General features: G+C 33.4%; 2 protein-coding genes, 1 long non-coding RNA gene and 1 pseudogene across 3 annotated transcripts; 2 read left to right on the top strand and 2 right to left on the bottom strand.

Moving 5' to 3' along the window:
• Positions 1–234: 234 nt before the first annotated feature.
• LOC130967086 (probable mannitol dehydrogenase) lies at positions 235–2254 on the top strand (the record flags this gene model as incomplete). The annotated part of the gene is made up of 5 exons (XM_057891907.1): positions 235–344; positions 415–528; positions 615–1128; positions 1219–1372; positions 1932–2254. Coding segments are annotated over 5 exons (1098 nt in total), but the record flags the coding sequence as incomplete, so codon positions are not given.
• Positions 2255–4156: 1902 nt separating this feature from the next.
• LOC130969835 (uncharacterized) lies at positions 4157–6170 on the bottom strand. Its single transcript, XR_009081930.1, has 3 exons — positions 5272–6170; positions 4574–4635; positions 4157–4483 (listed from the first exon to the last, which is right to left on the bottom strand). It is a non-coding gene; the product is annotated as an uncharacterized LOC130969835 (long non-coding RNA).
• Positions 6171–13290: 7120 nt separating this feature from the next.
• LOC130967087 (cinnamyl alcohol dehydrogenase 7-like) lies at positions 13291–15479 on the top strand (annotated as a pseudogene).
• A 2517-nt stretch (positions 15480–17996) lies between these two features.
• LOC130970735 (probable mannitol dehydrogenase) lies at positions 17997–19598 on the bottom strand. The gene is made up of 5 exons (XM_057896904.1): positions 19458–19598; positions 19267–19380; positions 18674–19187; positions 18456–18612; positions 17997–18385 (listed from the first exon to the last, which is right to left on the bottom strand). The coding sequence occupies exons 1-5, from the start codon at positions 19541–19543 to the stop codon at positions 18174–18176; spliced, it is 1083 nt and encodes a 360-aa protein (XP_057752887.1). The 5' UTR covers positions 19544–19598; the 3' UTR covers positions 17997–18173.
• Between the last annotated feature and the right edge of the window lie 2106 nt (positions 19599–21704).

Raw genomic sequence — 21704 nt, forward strand, 5'->3', positions numbered from 1 at the left:
CTGGGACTGCCGATTCTCTTGAAATGTTTCTTATATCATTTTCCCCCACAAGGAATGCATATAATGATAATATGCGCTGGGTCGAAACAGCAAAAAGTGGCAGGCGTACCATCCACCTCAATTGGACAGGTGTAGGCTAGCATTCACTATGTTGTGTAGAAAGAGCTAATAAATTTGTGTTGCTCTTTCGCTTTCGCATCAAAGTGAATCCTCGAGAACCAACATACATATTAAACAAGCAAGGTGTTTCTGGTTCAGACAGAAATGGAGCATCCAAGAAAGGCTTTTGGTTGGGCAGCTAGGGACGCATCTGGCATTCTCTCCCCCTTCAACTTCTCAAGAAGGTACTATTCTGTGGCTTTTATGTTCTTTTCACGGTAACATGCCTGCTATAACAGACTCTACTCTCTGCAGGGAAACTGGAGACAAAGATGTTACTTTCAAAGTGCTCTACTGTGGGATATGCCACTCAGATCTCCACATGCTCAAGAACGAATGGGGCAACTCCACTTACCCCTTAGTACCTGGGTATCTATCTACGAATAAATGCTCATAAATAAAACAAATAATATTGGATTATTGTAATTCTAATTTGAGTATCAAATTATATATAGGCATGAGATTGTGGGGATAGTAACAGAGGTGGGAAGTAAGGTAGAAAAGTTCCAGGTTGGAGACAAGGTGGGAGTTGGGTGCATGGTCCAATCCTGCCGCAACTGCCAAAACTGCGCTCACGATCTTGAAAACTACTGTCCACAAATGGTCCTCACGTACGGCGCCAAGAACGTTGATGACACCATCACCTATGGAGGTTACTCAGATTTCATGGTTGCCGATGAACACTTTGTGATCCGAATTCCGGATGCCCTGCCTCTTGACTGTGCCGCTCCTCTCCTCTGTGCCGGCATCACTGTGTACAGCCCCATGATATATTTTGGGCTCAACAAGCCCGGTCTGCATTTGGGCGTGGTTGGGCTGGGCGGGTTAGGCCATATGGCTGTGAAGTTCGCTAAAGCCTTTGGGATGGAGGTGAGTGTGATTAGCTCTTCTCCCGGTAAGAAAAATGAAGCCATTGAACATCTTGGAGCCGATTCGTTTGTGCTTAGCACTGACCAACATCAGATGAAGGTAATTAAATAACTAACAAACTAAACTCTTTGAAACGTGATTTATTGTGAATAAGTAATAGATGGAACTTTTGTTCTGTGTATCCACCAGGCTGCAATGGGCACCTTGGATGGTATTATTGACACAGTTTCTGCGGTTCACCCTTTGGTTCCTTTGATTGGTCTGTTGAAGTCTCATGGGAAGATTATCATGGTTGGTGCACCAGAGAAGCCTCTAGAACTACCAGTCTTTCCTTTAATTATGGGTAAGTCCATCATAGTACAATCATAATCATGCCTTCTGTCTCTAATATTCAAGGCCGGTAAAATTAAAACTTCAAAAATTTAAAATTTTGACTGAGGTTAATCAAAATCTGAGAATATATAATAAAATTAAATAATAAGTTTTTAAATTAGTTAACATGTGTTTTTAAGATCACTGCTTAAAATTATTAATTGAAATTTTTTTATATAAAAAAACTATATTAACATTAATTATATATATTTCTAAGACACCTGTTAGTTAAATTTTAAAATAATATATTTATATAAAATATATAAAATTTTAAAGATTTTTTTGTTTTATAAATTTTTTGAATTAGTCAACTATATAAAGGGTTCAAATAATTTACAGATCATGTCATATTTTTAATTCTTGACTAATTTTTTAGCAATCGAATTTTAACCAACGTCTACATACACCAAATAAATGACAAAATTTCAATCACGTCAGTTTTGTTACCCTATCCATCCAGTTCTCAGAACATTGGATTTCATGATTGTTAAAATGACGATGTTAATTACAAATGTTATGTGTTTTTGTAGGGAGAAAGTTAGTAGCTGGGAGTTGTATTGGAGGGATTAAAGAGACACAAGAGATGATTGATTTTGCTGCCAAACATGGTGTTAAACCTCACATTGAGGTTATCCCTATCGATTATGTGAACACAGCAATGGAGCGTCTCCTCAAAGCGGATGTGAAGTATAGATTTGTCATTGACATTGGAAACACATTGAAGCCAAGTTCTTAATAAATTTACGTCATTCATGTATCAAAGAGTGAACTTAGGAGAATTATTTTCTTAATTATGCATCATGAAGTATTAAAATAAAATAAAAACAGTGGTCCATGAGTTTTAAAATGAAGAAATTTATTTTTGCATTAATAAAAATGTTTGTTATATTACTAAGTTATCTTTTTTTTTTGTTATTCATTTTCTTTTTCATCCACCTTTATTCTTTATTCTTTATACCCTAGATAATTCTTTATAAACATATAATTTTGAGTTACCTTTATTATTTATTACTGATACAAAATTTATAAAAAAATGTAATACTATCGTAATTGAATAAACATGACGAATCTTGCCTATCATATATGAAGAATTAATTTGAGTTAAGAATTTCAAAAATTACAACACAAATTATACTACCATTAGAAATTAAAGACTCATCACCAAATAGCCAATGGCCAATTATACAATATAGATTTCTATATACAGATATTCTCTTAGAAGGGTATGATGATGAGACGTGGAATAATGTTGGTAGGTAGGAGAATAGTTTGCAGATGTAGTTCAGAGAGCTTGAGAGTTTGAGAGCGTGATGGGAGAGTTGAGAGGCAAGCCATGCTACTGACATTGGCTTGACTTGGATATAGTGGAAGTGAATTTTTGAATGTTTGGCCCAATAATGGAATATTGGACTGTGATACTAGGTCTCGAAGTAGATCTTTCATTGTTTGGCTTTATTATTAATTTGTTATGCTTTTTCTTCTTTATTGAACTTCCTTATGTGGTTTGGTCTCCAAAGTCCAAACCCACATCATAAATACTTTAGAAATTATTGGACTATGGTACTGAGTCTTTTTAAATAGTTTTTGAACTATTAAATATTTTTGTTAATCAAAAAAAAAGGAAGAAGGCTTGGTTGATTAACACTAATAGTTCAATAACATCAAGTAATTAGTATGAAAATATTTTAGAAACTATTTAGAAGTATAAATTAATTTTAGTATATAATCAATTTTGAACATACCAATAATATGATTGAAATAGTTATTATTTAAACTGAATTGAATTATCTCTATTAATTTTTTTTTTAAGTTTTGAATTTTAAAAATAATCTTTTTTCTTAATTAATAGTTATGTGGTGTAATATATCTCTGTGTGCGTACGTGCGTGAGCATTTAATGAAGAAAGAAGAAGATCAATATTTTAACAAATGTAATAAATAATCTTCTAAAAGAAAGAAAAAAATAAACTTATTTTTTATGTCATAAATATTATAATAATTTTTTTTTAAATTGAGTGAGAGATAATCAATATTTGTTTATAACTTTGGTTTTCTTTTTTTAATTCTTTTTTTTTTCCTTCGGTTTGTTTCTCATGCCAACATTTAATTTTTTCTTGTTTTGTCAAGTACAAAGTACATAAAAAATTCAAAATTAAATTTTGAATTGAAAAAAGTAATCATTTCTCTTTGCTTCAAAATAAATTTATTTAATTTTGTTTGTTGTTTGTGAAATTATAAGTGCTATTTAATTGTTGATACTATGTTTTGTGATTTAATTAAATCCTATTGTAATGTCAGAGATTTAGGTTAAATCATGAAATGTAAACATTTCTAAAAGTTAAGAATTTAATAGAATTTGAATTCTGCTTACAATTTTTAAGATGAGTTTTAAACTACACTCTTAAAAATGATGAGATTTAAGCTATACTCTTAAAAATATTAAGAAAAAGAAGTATATACAAAGCAGCACGTATGTGTGTAAGTGAGTGAGATTTACAAATCACAAAGAGAATTTGTAACGGTGGTGGAATTATCAGCTTGTCATATTTTGATATGTGAATTAAAAATCTTTATATAATATGTATAATGTATTCAAAATTTTAACATGATAATATTTATTGATTGTTTTTTTTGTGTCTTTAATTTTATTGGATCCAAATTATAATTAAATGCTTAAATTACGAGAAAAATGCTAAAATGTAACTATGGTACTACCATAAGAAAAAAGCAATAATTTTAAAATATTTTGTACAGTAATCAAATCTTCAATTCTTTCTTTCCTCAATTGATGACATTCCATTTCAAACCATTCATAAAATAAAATGAATAAGAAAGGAAAAACTAGAAAATGGGCTAAAATGTCACTTGATCACCTTGTGGCATCCAAGTTGTACGAAAAGAATCTCTTCATTTTCTGCTACTAAAGCTGTATTGATCCCTATAACCATGAAACATTTTTTTCTTGAACTTGATTCAACTGTTTGTGTGTTTCCTAGTACATGAGAATCATTCATAAAAAATTTAGAACTCTACAAAGGTAACCAAATATTCACTCCAAAGTTGATATTATCTTACTCTGTTTCCTGCAATTCGTAAACAGTAGGTTTAGCATCAGATTACTTTTGATAGGTATGTAAGTAAATTCACAGCAAACAAGAACGGGCTTAGCTTACCTGATGACATATTATGTATTTGAAACTTCGACTTGACTGTAATTAGAGTTAGGCTTTACAACCTTTGAATAAAGACAAATATTATGAAAGAAAAGTGTCACCATCACAGATTTTTCCCTCTAAATAACAAAACATGCAGCAAGAATTCATAAAGCCAGAGACTTAAGTATAGAAATCTAGAGTTACATAAGACAGAGAAAAATTTTTTCCTTGAACAAATCTTGACTTGCATCGCAGACTTAATATTTAAAACAAAGTAGAGTCCTTACATGACATTAGACTGTCTACAAAGCGACAGGTCAACCGTTGTGGCACAATCTTATATCAAAATTAAGCACTTTGAAATGAATAGCTTCAAGCCCAAAGGGATTTAACATGATGGACTATTATAACAAACCAAATCAAGTTTACCCCCTACTACTATATACAAATCTAGAACACTAAGATCCATTAATAACATTTTAACCATTGAATTATACCAGATATAAGCAGCACAAGTAGGTAATGACAGAATTAGAGACTAGAAAAAGGGTAAGATTGACAGACTTACTAGATTTACATTACAATCCTTAGAGTTTAATTTGTGGAAGCAACTAAATATGGAAGGAAGAGTTGAATGTTAGACACTTGTTAATCACTTCAACATGACATTTTGAATACTATAAAATCAAACAGAGCAACAACAATGAAATTCATACCTGCAGGAAAGTGTTCGACTCAGAATAAGGAAGACATCGTGGGTCTCTGTCAAAAGCTTGATTCAAGGAGCCAGCAAAACATTGCCGTCTGTTTCAAAAACTTCAACCTCTTAGTGCCTCGGGACGGCAGATCGAGCCCCCTTCCATTCCGTGGCACGCGGTGAAGGTAATTAAAAACAAATCAAAACAATGAATAGGAGGGCTTTAGGTCTCCAGCAAAGCGAGAGGAAAGACTTTCTGATCCACTCCTCCTCGCCAAGCCTGAAGAAAGGAGCAACTGAGACAACCAAGAACCTGGTATAGGAAGCCTACCCTCTCGGGTAGATAGGGCTCTGATCAGTGTGGGGAGAGGGAATCTTTGGCTCTATCGAACATACAGGTGGCCGTTTATTTTTATGGTGATGATAGTTATAATTTAGTGTTTTTTCAATTGCGGATCAAACTAGAACAGCCACAATTACCGATCGCACCAGCAGCGGATGCGTGAACGGCCATACACAGGCAATGCAACACCCACTAGGCTATGACATGAATTCGCATCTTCGATCAATATCGATTTCCAGTCGTGATCCTTCGCGACGGCTCCACCACGGCGATTGTATCCCTCTCCTTGCAACCTAGGGTTTCATTTTTGGGGAGATCTTTGTTCTTACTTCACCCTCCATGGATACTGCTGAACCTGGTTTTTCCTTTTTTTTCCCATTCACAAAAAAAAAAAATTCAGGTCCTTTTTGGCTACCCAATCCACTGCTGCTAAAGCCCACTTCAACAAATCTACCAGTTTACATTTTTTTGTCAGGTGAATTGGACAACCTCCAATCTTAAGTATCACAACACACCTACACTACACACTCACCACACAATATTTAAGGATTTATATTCAACACTTGGTGCACTCACCAGGGTTTGAATCTGGATACAACATATTAATAAGCATATGGTTTAACCAATTGAGCTAAACCAGCTTACATTTAAATCAAGTAAGTTTGGCTAACAGGCTCAGCCACCCTTAAGACAAACAAGCCCTACAAAACAGCACTAGGTATCAATCCCATATTCATTCAAAAGAAATATCTCTGTATCAATTTACATTTATATCATAATTTGACCCATAGCCAATATTTACTAAGAAGATAAAAGATTAAGATTTGATTTGATATCTGTATCTAAAAAATATCAAAGGATAAACAAATAAATTTTATAACTAAATGAATAAACAATACATCTATACTCCACAAGTTGTATATCAAAATTTAATAACTAGTTCAGTATAAAAAAAGAATCCTTAGATTAGAATTTAATATTATATATTGGGCGACTTCATCTTTATTGGTAATCCTTTTTATAGTGTGACATAGTAGATTAATCGCGTGTAGCCTATACTTTTGGCTAGTATCTTCCCTAATTGAAATAACAACACACATCTACAGCTAACGTCACTGTAATTAGCTATAATTTTTAAATTAGAATCTCTCAAACCATTCAAAACATCGGGTATTATTAGGGGTGGCAAACGGGCCTAAATCCGTCGGACCGGTTCGTGTAATTCGCTAAAAAAAACGGATTGGGCTGAAAAATTAGGACAGTCAAAGAGCAAAAATCAGTCTAATCCGTACCGCTTAAACCGCGGGTCTTGACGGGGTAGGGCGGGTTTAATTTTTTTTTGCAAGGGGATATTTTCGTAATTTTTTTCCAAAACTCAACTTGTCCCAACCCAACTTACAAGAGTATAAAGATGAAAATTGAATATTTTGGATTATGTTTATGTTGCATTTGAGACAATATTTATAATTATGTTTTAGATTATGTTTATTTGCTTTGGAGACAATATTTATATTTATGTTTTAAATGAAAACTTAGTTTATAATTATGTTTATTCGATATTTATAATTACAAAGACTTTAATATTTGTGAATACAAAAAATATAATTTTTTATGCTTTTAGAAATTATAAATTTATTCATATGGTTGTGAAATTATATATATTATTTAGTAGTTAATAATAAAAAAAAGGAGTTTTGGTGGGTTTAGCCCGTCAGCCCGCAGTTAAGCAGGGCGGGGTGGAATTCTAGGATTGCCTCACTAGGCGGGGCATGGTGGGCTTCCCCGCTTGCCACCCTTAGGTATTATTCAATATTTACAAAATACCAAACTTGAGAACAATTAAGTAGATATTGATTTCGAATGGTGTTTTAAAATAAGCAAATGGCATATTTGCGAATAATACAATTTTGTGAATAGTACTAAATTTCGGTGCATTTTAGCATGCGTAGGCCCAGTTCAGAGTTCACGATGCCGGTCGCTTTTTGTCAGGAAGAGTCAGAAGTTTATTGGTTTATTAGAATATTCATTTGCTCCTATGTAACTTGTATTATTTGCAAAGGTGAACCCTTGTTTCTCTTGTAATTGTCTCCGTGGCGCAAGAAAGATTAGCTAGGCTGGAGAAGCTATTAATGACTTAACTTGTCTGGGTCTTTCTTTTTGTTATAGTTGACCTGCATGCTTATTTTTTGTATGTAATGGAAGAAAAAATGTAAAATGTGGGAAGCCAAAATCCATTAAAAAAACTTCACAAAGGCTTCAGTATAATAAAAAAAGAAAGGGAAAAAAGAAGAAGAAGATAAGTACGATATCATTATCTAAAAGTGGGTTGTGTGAAACTCATATCTCCAAATTGTCAAACTAATGGTTTTTTATCCGAGAGATTGATTGCGGCATGCGGCAGTTGTGATGATCGATAACTGATGGTAAGCAGTTCATTCTGTTTGATTTTTCTATATGGAGTTATACATTATACATCGAAGTACCTTTGCATGCTTTTCTCCATCCTTTAAAATTGGTGTCTCAATGGAGCCAAGCCAATAGACCCTCTATTGTGTCTATTTGTTGAGCCTATGTCTCTTTATACTCGTAACCTAAATCCAATCCGAGTATTACCCCAAATCATTCCCTAAGAAATTTTAGACCGGACACTTTAGTCTTCAAGGATTAAAAATACCCAGATCGATCCCCAACGTTAAATGTCGTTACTCGTTACAGTCCTCGTCCGTCAGAAGCTAACGTCCGCTGCTGAGGTGTAGCATTAAGTTCTCCACGTGGCTGTTAAGTGCCACGTGGAGGGCAGAGGACAATTTATTCCCTGTAGACACAAAGAGAACGACGCCGTTTTAGAGGCATGAACGCTGCATTTTGAATGGAATATTACTCTGTCTCATTGTTACCCCTTACTCCTTCACAAGGCTTCACACAAAAAGACCTGAGACCCCAATCCCTTTTCTTCTTTTTACAGAGAATTGCCCTAATCCTCTCCACCGTCATCTCCCACCTCATATCCTACATCACCCTCAACACGCTCTCTAATCCATTTATTCTTTGCCGTTACTCTGTCATCCATGAACGTAACGTCCGTTTGCTGCACCGTAACCGCCAAAGCGTAGGAGCAAAATAGTGGGAAGGCTCGATTGTTGATCAAGCCTTAATTGCGTTGACCATGGTAACCCCGTGAAACCAAGAATATAGTGCTCACTGCAAATATTGAAGGTGTTTATTATATTATATGGTTAATTAAATTTTGAGTAGGGATTAATATGTTTTCATTGATAATAGCAGAGTATCTTCGTAGCATAGTGTGTTCTTATTATATCATTCTATAGTTCTTATGTTTCATTGCATTGTATCTTTGTAGCCCGTGATTATACTTGAATATGTTATGATGCTTATTTAGAATAGTTAAATAGAATACTTTATGAAATTGAAAATTAATCTTGTTTTTTTTTCTGGGTTTATGGTGTATGTAATTTATGAAATTAATATTTTTCCACCATATATTGCAGATGGAGGATATGGTGGTTCATGTGTTCCACCATGGAGGCAATATTGTAAGGGATAATAAAGGTGTTATGCTATACATTGATGGAAAGGTTGAGACATTCCCTAAGATGGATATTAACTTCATTTGCTTCTTTGATCTTCAAACTCTGTTCAAAGGACTAGGATACAGTGATTACAAGACAATGTATTGGTTTGATCCTACTACTTCAGACTTTGAGTCTGGATTACACCCAATTAATGGAGATAAGGAGATAAATGAGTTGCGAGAGAATAAACAGAATAATAGGAAAATTGATGAGTTTTACTTGAACTTTGATCACCCAATAATGGACACTCCATTGGATGATTCAGAATTTGAACTTGATACAGTTGAAGGTGATGATGACTCTAGCGATGACGGGTATGAGAGCACGGAGGACGAGCCGTACAGACCACCTTCACCAGGAATGGAGGATAACAGTGAAGAAGATTCTGTAGTTGTGAGGAAGAAGACAAAGAAAAAAATAGAGAGTAAGTTAGTCTCCAAGAAGAAGGTGAGGAAGAGAAGCACAATAACAAATCCAATTGCTCCAAGGCAAACCAAAAAAGCTTATGTTTTACGAAGTGCTGGAGGAAGTTCTAGTAGACCAAATACTGTTGAGCCCACACCTGTTGATGCAAGGCCTAAACCTACACCAACAAATACTGATCCGCCCAATTCCAGAGGACAAAAATCTGCTAGGCCCAAGGGAGGTACATCAAATTCTGCTAGGCTTGTTTTTGGTGATACACATCATGAGAGGGAGATTAAAGATGAAGGAGAGGTAGAAGAGGAGGACCCTGTATTTGATTATGAGTCTAAAACATTGTTGACACCATAGAGCTCAGAGGATGAGCGAGACAGATATGAATGGCCACAATTTAATGAAGGTGCCGAGTTTGGTCATGTTTGGTTTCAATTAGGAATGGAGTTTACAACCCTTGAGTCCTTCAACAATATATTGAAAAATCATGTGATTTATGAAGGAAGGAGGATTAGATACATTAAGAATGATCAGAGAAGGGTGATGTGTGATTGCGAACATGGGGTGGAAAGGGTAAAGTAGCCTAGGAAAAGAAAATCCAAAAAAGAGACCACTACAGAAGAACCTAACAAGGAAAAAACTGATCAAGCTAATAATGAAAGGAAAGAAGGAGAGGAAAACAATGATGGTAATGAGGAAGATGATGTTGCTGGTGATAATAACATTCATGAAGAAGCTGTTGTGACTAATGAGAGTAACCAAGAAGCTGTTGTGACTAATGAGAGTAACCAAGATACTGTTTTGACTAGTGAAGATAACAGTAACAAAGGTCCGAAGTGTGAACCTTGTCCCTGCCTCATCTATTGTGCTTGGAACTCTCAATTGAGAAGCTATCAAATAAAGACCTATGTTCCTAATCACACATGCGGAAGAGAATTCAGGAGTAATATAGCGGACCAGAAGTGGGTTGCTAACAAGTTAGAAAAGAGGCTACAAACCCAACCTCACATGACACTTAGTGAGGCATACGGCCACATCAACATAGATTACAATGTGGTTGTGAATTGAAAGATGATCTATAGAGCTCTTAAAGAGGTAAGAGATCGTGTTGTTGGAAACGAAAGAGCTCAACAAAATAAGCTTAGTGACTACTTGCATGAATTGCTGAGGAGCAATCCAGGAAGCAGAGCATTATTGGCTGTGACTCTAATACCGCAGTCTCCTTCGTTGTTCGACAAGCTATATATATGCCTTGATGCATGTAAAAAGGGCTTTAAGGCTGGTTGTAGAAACTTGATTGGTCTTGATGGTTGTTTCTTGAAAGGATATTTTGGAGGCCAACTACTTTCAGTCGTGGGTTAAGACGCTAACAATCACTTCTATGTGATTGCGTATGCTGTGGTCAATAGCGAGACCAAAAAAAATTGGAAATGGTTCCTCATACTGCTACAAGTAGATCTTGGAGATCAGTACATCCACGGGTGGAATTTCATATCGGATCAACAAAAGGTAGGTTTACCTTATGTTCATGCACTAGCTGCAATTGCTAGAAGAGAAGATAGAGCTGGGAGCTATGTGCATCCATTGCTTAAGCTTAGTGCAGCTAGAGCCACCTACCAAGATTGTCTCCAGCTAGTTAATAGCAAGGAGTATTGAACCAAGACAACCTATGTGGCTCTAATTTCACCTCGGATTAAAAGACCAATTGGCCGCCCTGTGCAGAAGAGGAAGAAAGACCTTTCTGAAAAGCAGCAGTCAAGTGAAACCAAAACGAGAAGGACTTTTAGAGTCACATGTAGCAAATATGGAGAGTCCAGTCACAATCACAAGACATGTAAAGGTCCACCTGCTCCAAACAGAAGAGCATCTACAAGGAACTCATCAAGAGCCAATGCTGTAACAACTAATCAAGCGGCAGAAGAGATTCATGTGTCTAAATTAGCTCCACAAGAACAGATAACGTGACTGTTTTACACTCATCAGGTTGCTATTCGAGAGGATCTTATTGGTACCTTAAAAATTCTTTAGGGGTTGCTTTGGTTTTTTAAAAACTGTTAGCGACTGAACTGTCTTTTTCAAAACTGGGTATGGATTAATTCTGGATAATAATTGTTTTCAGGCTGGTGCTTCTGAAATTGCTCATTCTCAAGTACCTTTAACCTTTCCAGGACCATCAATAACAAACATGTTTAGTGAGTTTTAACAAAATCTTTACAATTTTTGCAAAGGAACTTAACCATGCTATCATTCATTTCTTGTTTGGCAATCTGCAAAATACTGGAACAACGCCACAAACCATTTGGAATGGACTTAATGCTCAAACCACTACAAGAGCAAAGCAGCCTATTATGAGGCCACCTCACATAGTGAATCCACCAATTTAGTCAAGCACCCCACCACCAATTCAACCATATCAAATCCTTCAAGGCATCTCACAAGAAACAATGTCTACTGCAAGTAAGGGAACTACTTCAAGGATGTTCCAGTTCATACCCAATCCTGGATTCAAGGCTCTGAGGAAGAAATGATTTTATATATATATATATATATATATATATATATATATATATATATATATATATCAAGACCTACTTTTAAGTGTTGCTAGGGAATTTTAAAATGTAATCATGTGGTTTGAAATACCTTTTAAGTAGTATTTTGGTTGAATTAGGATAAACTTGATCCTTTGTTTTGGCTCATGCATGAGTATTTTGGTTGAATCAGGATAAATTTGATCCTTTGTTTTGGTTCATGTATATGCTAGTGCATGCATGTATCTGGAACACATTTTCATGAAATTATCATTGCCAAGAATAGACTTCTTGAGACAATTACACTTATCAGCACAAAGGTTTTACATGTATTACTTAGATACTTTAATCTATGATGGTTGCTCTTTGGTTTTTCATTTCTTACTTAGATATCTTAATTCATGGTAATTCACTCATCATTGATTGTTGAAGTAGGATAAATTCATCGTACAAATAGATTTGCATTTACCGTAAACAAACTATTGCTTTTTTCATTCATCATGAATTTAGTAAAGAAATATGCAACTCAGTCAATACACATCCAAGCCTAATCTACTAACATTTTCCAGAATGCTTGATTAAACAAAGCCAACTTATCATCCATAAACCTATAACAAATACAACCACATTATACGTTTTGCTTTTCCAATCAATTTTTGACACTGAATTATGAGATTTCTCCAATGCCTCTATCTTGTTTTCAATCTCCAAAAATCTCTCTTCAACCCATCCATCATCACCACTTATGCCATGAAGATCAGTCATCTTTCCCACACCAACTTTGTTGTAATCAATGTCAAAAACTGATAAAAAAAATCATCTTTTTGCTCAGAACCAGTTCACAAACAAATGCATCAACAATGATTTTTCAAACCACTATCTAATTAAAATTTAACCTTGTATTTTGGGCAACCAAACAACAATCTCTCCGGATTATCAGGAGTCCTTGACTTGGATACGATTGCATACAATCCACATCCACATTTTGGGTGCTGTCCTTTGGGATTTCGCATATTTCCATGCCTGGGTTATCAGCTCCATCGTGGGTCGCTCTCCGTCGACGACCACTTGATGCCAAAGTGCTTCCCACACCGCGTGACATTGTAGCTGTGATGTATTTTGCAGAGGAATTAACTTCTTAGGATTTTAAATTTATGCAGGATTTAAAGAAGAAGATGAACGAAGACCTCTACACCTTCATAGACAAAACGCAACGTTATGGTCTCCCCCAAATTGACATTGATAGGGTTGCGTCTACAGGGACTGAATTGTCCTCTTCCCTCCACGTGGTACTTAACGACCATATGGAGAACTTAACGCTACACCTTAGCAGTGGATGTTAACTTCTGACGGACGAAGACTATAACGACTAACGGCATTTAATGTTGGGGATCGATCTGGATATTTTTAATCCTTGGGGACTAAAGTGTCCGATCTAAAATTCCTTAGAGAATGATTTGGGGTATTACTCATCCAATCCTATAGTATATGAATGGACATAAAAATAATTTTATTCAATGTGTCAACTCTTCCTTTTCCATTCCACAACCACCTAACCAATAATTTATTCCAATACTATAAACAATAATTCCCATTTTATAAACATACATCCATTACTAACTATAACATTAAATCCTCTAAATTAACTTCATAACTTATATAACAATTATTTTTTTCGAAACTAACAATTTATAGGCACACTTATTTCTTGGGTTTCGGATTGATTCAAATTAAGCTAGTTTTTTTTTTGTCTAAAATCAACTTTTTTTTGGGACAAGTCCAAAATCAACATATATACAATCATAAAAAAATATACTACCATTGCTTTATAATTATACATAAAAACCAATATCATAACTTTACAAATTTAAAAACAAACACAGCCCAACTATTTCACTGTCCATTCACGGTCCAAACCAGATAAAAGCAAATATTTAATACTAACTTTCTATAAACACTTATATTATGTTCTCACCCAAAACACAATAGATACATTTGCAAATATTATAAACCGATTTTAACTACATACAGATCAGAAGCAACACGTCATTTACCATCTATGTTAATTGGGTATATACGTGATTAATACTCAAACTTCCAACACGATAAAAAAAAATCAACAGCATCGTGAGCGCCTGAATTGGACAGGCGCATACTAAAACGCACCCTGAATTTCTTAGTAATTATGTTTTTGTAGATAGTATCATATTTTTTGAATTGTAAAGTACATGTATAGACGAATAGTGAACAATATTAATGCATATATGCCATCAATATATAAATACGTATTGATAAATAATACATATTTGAAAATAGTCTGTACTTAAGAATAGTATGTATAAATAGTAATTAATACTATGAATAAGTAATAACAAATACGTGCAATATTTTGTTTTTGTCTACGATATTTTTCAACTCGATAAATTAAAAATTAATTTATTGCGATTTTGAGTTCCATTTAAACAAAAAAATAACATATTAGCAAAATACTGATATCGAATGAAAATAGTTATAGACACTGACACAAAATCGACTTACAGATTAGTGCTGGAATCACAGTTTACAGCCCATTGAAATATTATGGGCTTTTTGAGCTAGGGCTGCACGTGGGCGTGGTTAGACATGGAGGCCTTGGTCACGTGGCTGTCAGGTTTGCTAAGGCCTTTAATACGAAGGTCACGGTAATAAGCACTTCTCCTAGCAAGAAGAAGGAAGCATTGGAGAAGCTTGATGCCGATGCTTTCTTGATCAGTCATGATCATCAACAGTTGCAGGTAAACTCTTACATAAATATTGACATTGTTTCATGATCTAAATATAACTAGATAGATAGCTAGTAGCCATAGTACATATAACAATTTGTCGTGTTTAATTAGGATGCTATGCGTACAATGATGGTATTATCGACACAGTTTCTGGTAATCACTCGGTTGAACCACTGCTTGGTTTATTGAAAACAAGTGGAAAACTCATATTTGTGGGAGCACCTCCCTTGCCTCTTGAGATATCAGCCCAAACTTTGCTTATGGGTAAGTCTCCATATGTTAGATATATGTATTATATATGTATGTGGAATGGGACTTAATTAATTCTATAATCAATGAAATGATGATGGTATGTACAGGGAGGAAGATGGTTGGTGGCGGTGGGAGTAATATAGGAGGTATTGAAGAGATGCAAGAGATGGTGGATTTTGCAGCAAATCATAATGTGACTGCGGAAGTTGAGGTTATAGCAATGGAGTACGTGAACTGCGTTAGAGAGGCTCGCAAATAATGATGTTAGGTATCGATTTGTCATTGATGATGTGGCCAACACCCTCAAGGACTCTCCTACTAATTAGAATGCTTAAAGGAAGGAAGCCTTAAATATTTGGTTCTTTGCAAGCTTTGCAGTCAACTAAAATCTTTGTAATAAACACACAACGATTAGTATGATTCTGGGTCCGTTTTGGAACGGAGTTCTCTGAGTTCTGCTGTTTTGTTTCTTAAAGTGTGTTGTGAGAGGAGTTTGTCAGCCTTTTTTATTATTATTTTGTATACTTTATAATTATATCTTTAATATTTTTAATTAAAATATTAATAACTAAATTTAGTAAATATATATAAAAAACTGTATATAAATACTAAATAATATAAACAGAATATTGTTATTTTTTATATTATTTTTTAAAATTTATTAAATTTTTTTTAATTAAAATTTGTAAATTTTAATTTTTTTAAATAAATATAAATATAATAAAATATTATTTTTTATTTTATTTTTAAATTTATTAAAATATTTTTAATAACAAATATTTTTAATTAAAATTATTATGCAGTGCAATGTATGCAGGCAATAAGTAGTAGGAATAGACCAGTGAAGGGCATAATATATGCATACTATAGAAATTGTTAATAGCAGCAAAATGCTAAAGACAAGGCAGAAAAAACAGAGCATCAAATTTTAACGTGGAAAAAAATCTAAAAGAGATTACAAAAATTACTAAAAAATAAAAATTTTATTATTATTCAAATTAAAACTATAAAGACGCATACATATATAATTCTTATATAACACATCAATAAAATAAAATTAATATTACAATAGACCCTCGTTTTTAATAATTTGAGTGATGATAAAAAGAGAAATAAGAGACGACAATGAAAATAGAAATAGACAATAAATACAAACATGAATAAAAAAGAGAGTAAGATGGATAGAAATAGTGATAGAAAAAAAACACATACAAATGCATATAAAAGAGATCAAAATATACAAAAATAGTGGTAGAAAAAAGAATATAAACACTAACAAAAAAAGAGAATAGAAATACATCTTTCTTCTAGAATGAAGTGCGTGATGGTGGTACAAACTCAAATCAACGGTGAAACGATGCCAATGTCGTTAGAGTCTCCATAAATTTGGAAAAAAGGCAAAGAAGAGGTTTTTACTAGAATTTCATTTCAACGTGAAACAAAAAAATAGAATAAAGTGAGAGAAAAGATTAGAGTTAGACTAACAAAGATAATTTAGTCTTTTTCTTTTATTTTTCATATTTCATTTCCATAGAAATTAAATATATCTCAACAAAGGATGAAAATTAAAATAACGACATTGAATCCTATAAATACAATTTTCATAGAAATATAATATCCCTATCTTAAGATTTTTAGAAATTCTCTATAATTCTCTTAACCCCACTCCGGTCCCTTAGGCAGTGTTTGATTGTTGTCTCAAAAAAATAGAGACATAGACACAAAGACACAAATATACATGAACACAAAGATACACAAATTTTATAACATATTTGGTGATAATACACAAGACACATGTATTTAATTCAAAAGTCTATTTTATCCCTAAACTAAAACAATTCAAGTGTTAAAGATAAAGGACAGTGATTGAAATTTTAAAGAATAATTAGGGATAGAATTGGAAAAATCTGTGTCTCATGGATTGTGTCTTAGTGTCACAACTTGAAAGAGATACACTAAATACATGTCTTTTATGTACATTTGTGTGTTACCGTGTCTTTAAAATTTTATATCCCAACAAACAAACAATGTACACGTATCACCGTGTCCATGTCTCTGATGGACATAGACATTAACCAAACGGAGCTTTAGAGTATTGTATCCAGTGAAGTCACATTTTCCTTACTAGTTCAATTACATTTAGGGGTGGCAATGAGGTAGATAGAGGCGGATTTTTACCCTATCCAACCCCTTCCCGTCTTACAATAGCTCGCATTGAACCCGTCTCACCTCTACTCGTGAGTAGTAAAATACTAAATTCTAATCCATTTCTGCGGATATCTGTCCTGCTCTTATAATTATTAAAATCTAACAAATAAAATTAAATTTTAAAATTTATATAATCATCATTACATTCATAATATAAATTAAAGTAAAAATTTAAATATAATATAATATTATTAATTATTTTATTAATTATTTTATATATTTTTTATATATTATATATACCGGAGTGAATATGGACGGGTTTAACCTAAATTCGACTGTGCCCCATCCCACCAAAATCTGTTCCGGTGCGAGAACAAATAATTACCCACGCCGAACGAGTAGAAGCAGAATGAGTATCTGCGAATTTGATTAGTGTTGCCACCCATAATTACATTCTAGTCTTAGCATATACAGGACTACATTACAATTCGAACAATAAAGAATAAAGATGCCGAAAAAGAAATGAATGTGGATTGTGGAGCATAATCAAGACTGGTTTTAGTTTAATTGTCCTAAAATAAAGTCATAAGATCTTATTAATCTAGAGTTGGATAAGAATGTAAAAAATATAACGTGGGATATAGGTCGAAATAAATCCAACTCGACATATATATAACAAAAAATTCATTCCATGATTATTATAAAATTTCAACCAGATGTTATTTCGGTTCTCAAAAACCTTGAGATATATAATTTTACAAAGTAAAGACACAGAACAGAGCACACGTATTTTACAAAGTATAAGCTAAGTCAAAATATATAATTTTGGATCTAGTCCGTGATTTGTAGGCATGAATTAATTAAGTAATTAATTAGTTAGTGCGTGGAGTGTCCAAAGTATTTGCTACATCAATGACGAATCGATATTGAACATCATTGTTGACAAGTCTACCCATAGCAGTGTTCACATAATCCATGGGAATAACTTCCACATCTGCACTAATATTGTGCTTTGCCGCAAATTCAATCATCTCTTGTGTCTCTCTCATTCCTCCACCTGCACTCCCACTTATTGACTTCCTCCCTATTAAATAAAAACAAATATTAATTATTATTATTACAGATACTAGCTAGCTAGGTATAGCAAGGCTTACCCATAATGAGTGGCAGAGACGGTAATTCAGGAGATGAGGCTGCAGGTGCACCCACCAATATCAAATTGCCTCCTGTCTTCAATAAACCAACTAAAGGGTACACAGAATGAGGTGCTGAAACTGTGTCAATGATCCCATCCATTGTCCCGCTCGCATCCTAATTAAGGTTCAATTTAATAAAATTATATTGATCAATAAATTTAAGAAATAAATTTTACCTGCAATTGTTGTTGCTGATGACTAAGCAAGAAGGCATCCACACCAAGACGCTTAATCGCTTCCTCCTTCTTCCGGGAAGAAGTGCTTATAACAGTGACCTTCATACCAAAAGCCTTGGCAAACTTAACAGCCAGATGGCCGAGCCCACCAAGGCCCACCACACCCAAGTGCTGACCGGGCCTGCAGAGCCCGTGGTGCAACATGGGGCTGTAAACAGTGATTCCGGCACACAACAAAGGGGCTGTGGCATGCAGAGGCATAGATTCGGGAATTGTGACGGCAAAGTGCTCATCAACAACAAAATTATCAGAGAAGCCTCCATAGGTTATTGATCCATCATGGTAGTGTGAGCTAGAGGTTAGAATCATTTTGGGGCAGTAAGTTTCCAAGCCCAGTGTGCAGTTGGAACACGTGCCGCACGTGCCCACAATGCCACCCACTCCAGCCACGTCACCAACCTTGAATTTTGTAACTTGTCTTCCCACCGTTGTCACTTCCCCCACAATCTCATGCCTGAATAATAATACAGTAAATTAAGACTATATGTTATAAAAAGTAAATAATATATTTTTGGTATTAAAGGTTTACATACCCAGGGACCAAGGGATAGATGCTTATGCCATGATCATTCTTCAGCATATGAAAATCGGAGTGGCAAATCCCGCAGTAGAGTATTTTGACGGTGATATCTGTATCACCATTTGCCCTTGAACAAAACAATTTCAGATCAGAAAATTAAAGTCCATGTGACAATTATATTTTCAATGTTAGGTAGGTGGATACCGTCTGGTGAAATGTAAAGGGGAGAGAATTCCCGATGAATCTCTTGCAGCCCATCCATAGGCTTCTGTTAAACCTTCTTTGGACATTTCTAATAACACGTAATGTATTGAATTAGTTAGTACGTAGAACAGAGTACGTAGAGCATGTTATATATATGTATTGGTGGGGTCTTGACGTTTAGAGCAAGAAAACTGCACAGGGAAACAGTATTATCGCCACGGACGGCGTTTACCGTTGAGCGTTTACATTTCAACGAGGAGCTTCCATTCTTGATTTTTCTTCTTTGATTATGCACACTAAAAGTCTAAAATGTCACAAATTAGAATCAGGCGTTTAAAGAAGATAAATATTTATTTTTTATAACATAATTTTTTAATAAAAAAAAATCGTACATTTAAAAAGCATAACTCTGAAAGGAAATTACTAGTCTGATCTGTTTCTGCTCGGTAATAGCATTATCGGTTGAGGCTTGACAGTGAAGATATCTGAATGTTGATGCAGTAGCAGGCACAGTATGTAGCTGCCTACCATAATCTTTTTTCTATTTTTTACGTCTATATTTTATTCTATTTTGTTTTTGACATTCAGTCAATCTCATTTTTCAGATCAGAAGTGAAAGCGATTGTTCATTTGACGAACCTTAATACTTGGTGTAGGGAAACTAGGCCTCTGGATTTTGTCTCTGACATTGCATTGGCTTTAATGGATTAATTAAATCAATAAATTACTACATATAGTAATAGAAAAAAGGAAATCCATAAAAGTTAGATAGACCTGAAGAAGATGGCCGGTCAACGGTAATTTTTTCAGGGCATGGTCACCAAAAAATTAATAATTTTGTAATTAATTTTAATTTTTTAAATTGAATTTAATTAATTTGTATTTCGAAGATATATTTTAAAAATATAATAACAGAAATTTTTTTTATATATCATATATTTAATGTACTAAAAATATAAAAATATTTACTTTTTTAATAACTTATAATTTTTTTTAATAATATTCTTATTCTATGTTTTTAGATAGGGTGCACATGGATTGGTTGAAATTGAATTGGCTTTAACTCAGACGCACTCCTAAATAATAATCGGGAGTATTTTGAGATTTTTACTCAATTTTAGACTCAGTAAAATCATATTATTTTTAATCACACTAAAATTGGGTTTAAATCAGATAAAATCCGGATCTTGATAAATTTTATGCTAAAAAATTATGATGACATTTATTTATAAAGAAAAAAACAATTTACTTGCTATTGAAAAGTTGATATTCATATTAGAATTTGAATTTGTTTAAAAATTCTAATTTTATAATTTTTTTTCTTTTTCTAATTCAACAAATTTGATTAAAAACAAAACAGTAAGATTGGAATTAATTTAAAAGACATATACTTTTTTATAGTGCATCACAACGTTGTTACCAAAGTTTGAATCCTATATCTTTTGAACGTCTAAATATTTGAAAACAATTATTTTATAAGATTGCAATATTCACATAATAATTAGAATAATTTAATATTAATTTAAAATCTTATAATAATAATTAAGTCAATTACACACCAAAATGTATATTTAAAGTCTCACCAGAACAAAGTGTATATTTTTTTTATGTGGATTCAACGGGTCGGTTCCGGGTGACATGATTTTGATCTGAACCCAATTTAATAAATTAGTTAGGTCATTTATTAAAATTTCGGGTCTAATCGAATTACAATGAAATCGGACCAAATTAATCCCAAAATAATCTGGTTCATATCAGGTCTTCCAATCGAATCGGATTATGATGAACACCCTACTTTTAGGATATCAATACAATTAGGTATCCTTTAAAAATTATACAATATTCAGTCTTTTATTACAATAATTTAAAAAAAATTAAAACAAACACATCTAAAAATTATGAATAGATTTAGTATCTTTTTAAAATTAAATACACATTCAAAATACAAACTAAACAAAACTAAAATTTAAAATTTAAATTTTAAATTTTTGTTTCTATTTAATTATTAATATATTATAATTTAAATACATATCTAAAAATCAAATTATTCAAAATTCAAAATTTTGATTTTAAAATTCTAAAATAAACCTTAAACCGTTTATTTATTAAGTAAACTCGTACAAAACACTCAAAGAAGCAGAAAAGTCACGTTTGCCCCACATCGAAAAACCAGAGAAGTCACCTTCCTCTTCTACGCTCATCTTCGACGCTGTCTTCCTCTTTCTCGATGTTCATTCACAATGCCGC

The sequence above is a fragment of the Arachis stenosperma genome, chromosome 3 (assembly GCF_014773155.1).
Source record: "Arachis stenosperma cultivar V10309 chromosome 3, arast.V10309.gnm1.PFL2, whole genome shotgun sequence".
Taxonomy (NCBI): Eukaryota; Viridiplantae; Streptophyta; class Magnoliopsida; order Fabales; family Fabaceae; genus Arachis; species Arachis stenosperma.

What these genes read in the sequence shown, in the direction of transcription:
- LOC130970735 (XM_057896904.1), bottom strand. Translation starts at nt 19,543, where the DNA reads ATGTCCAAAGAAGGTTTAACAGAAGCCTATGGATGGGCTGCAAGAGAT. An exon ending in ATCAGCAACAACAATTGCAG is followed by an intron (nt 18,613 to 18,673) that starts GTAAAATTTATT and finishes AACCTTAATTAG; the next exon opens with GATGCGAGCGGGACAATGGA. An exon ending in GTCTCTGCCACTCATTATGG is followed by an intron (nt 18,386 to 18,455) that starts GTAAGCCTTGCT and finishes TTTATTTAATAG; the next exon opens with GGAGGAAGTCAATAAGTGGG.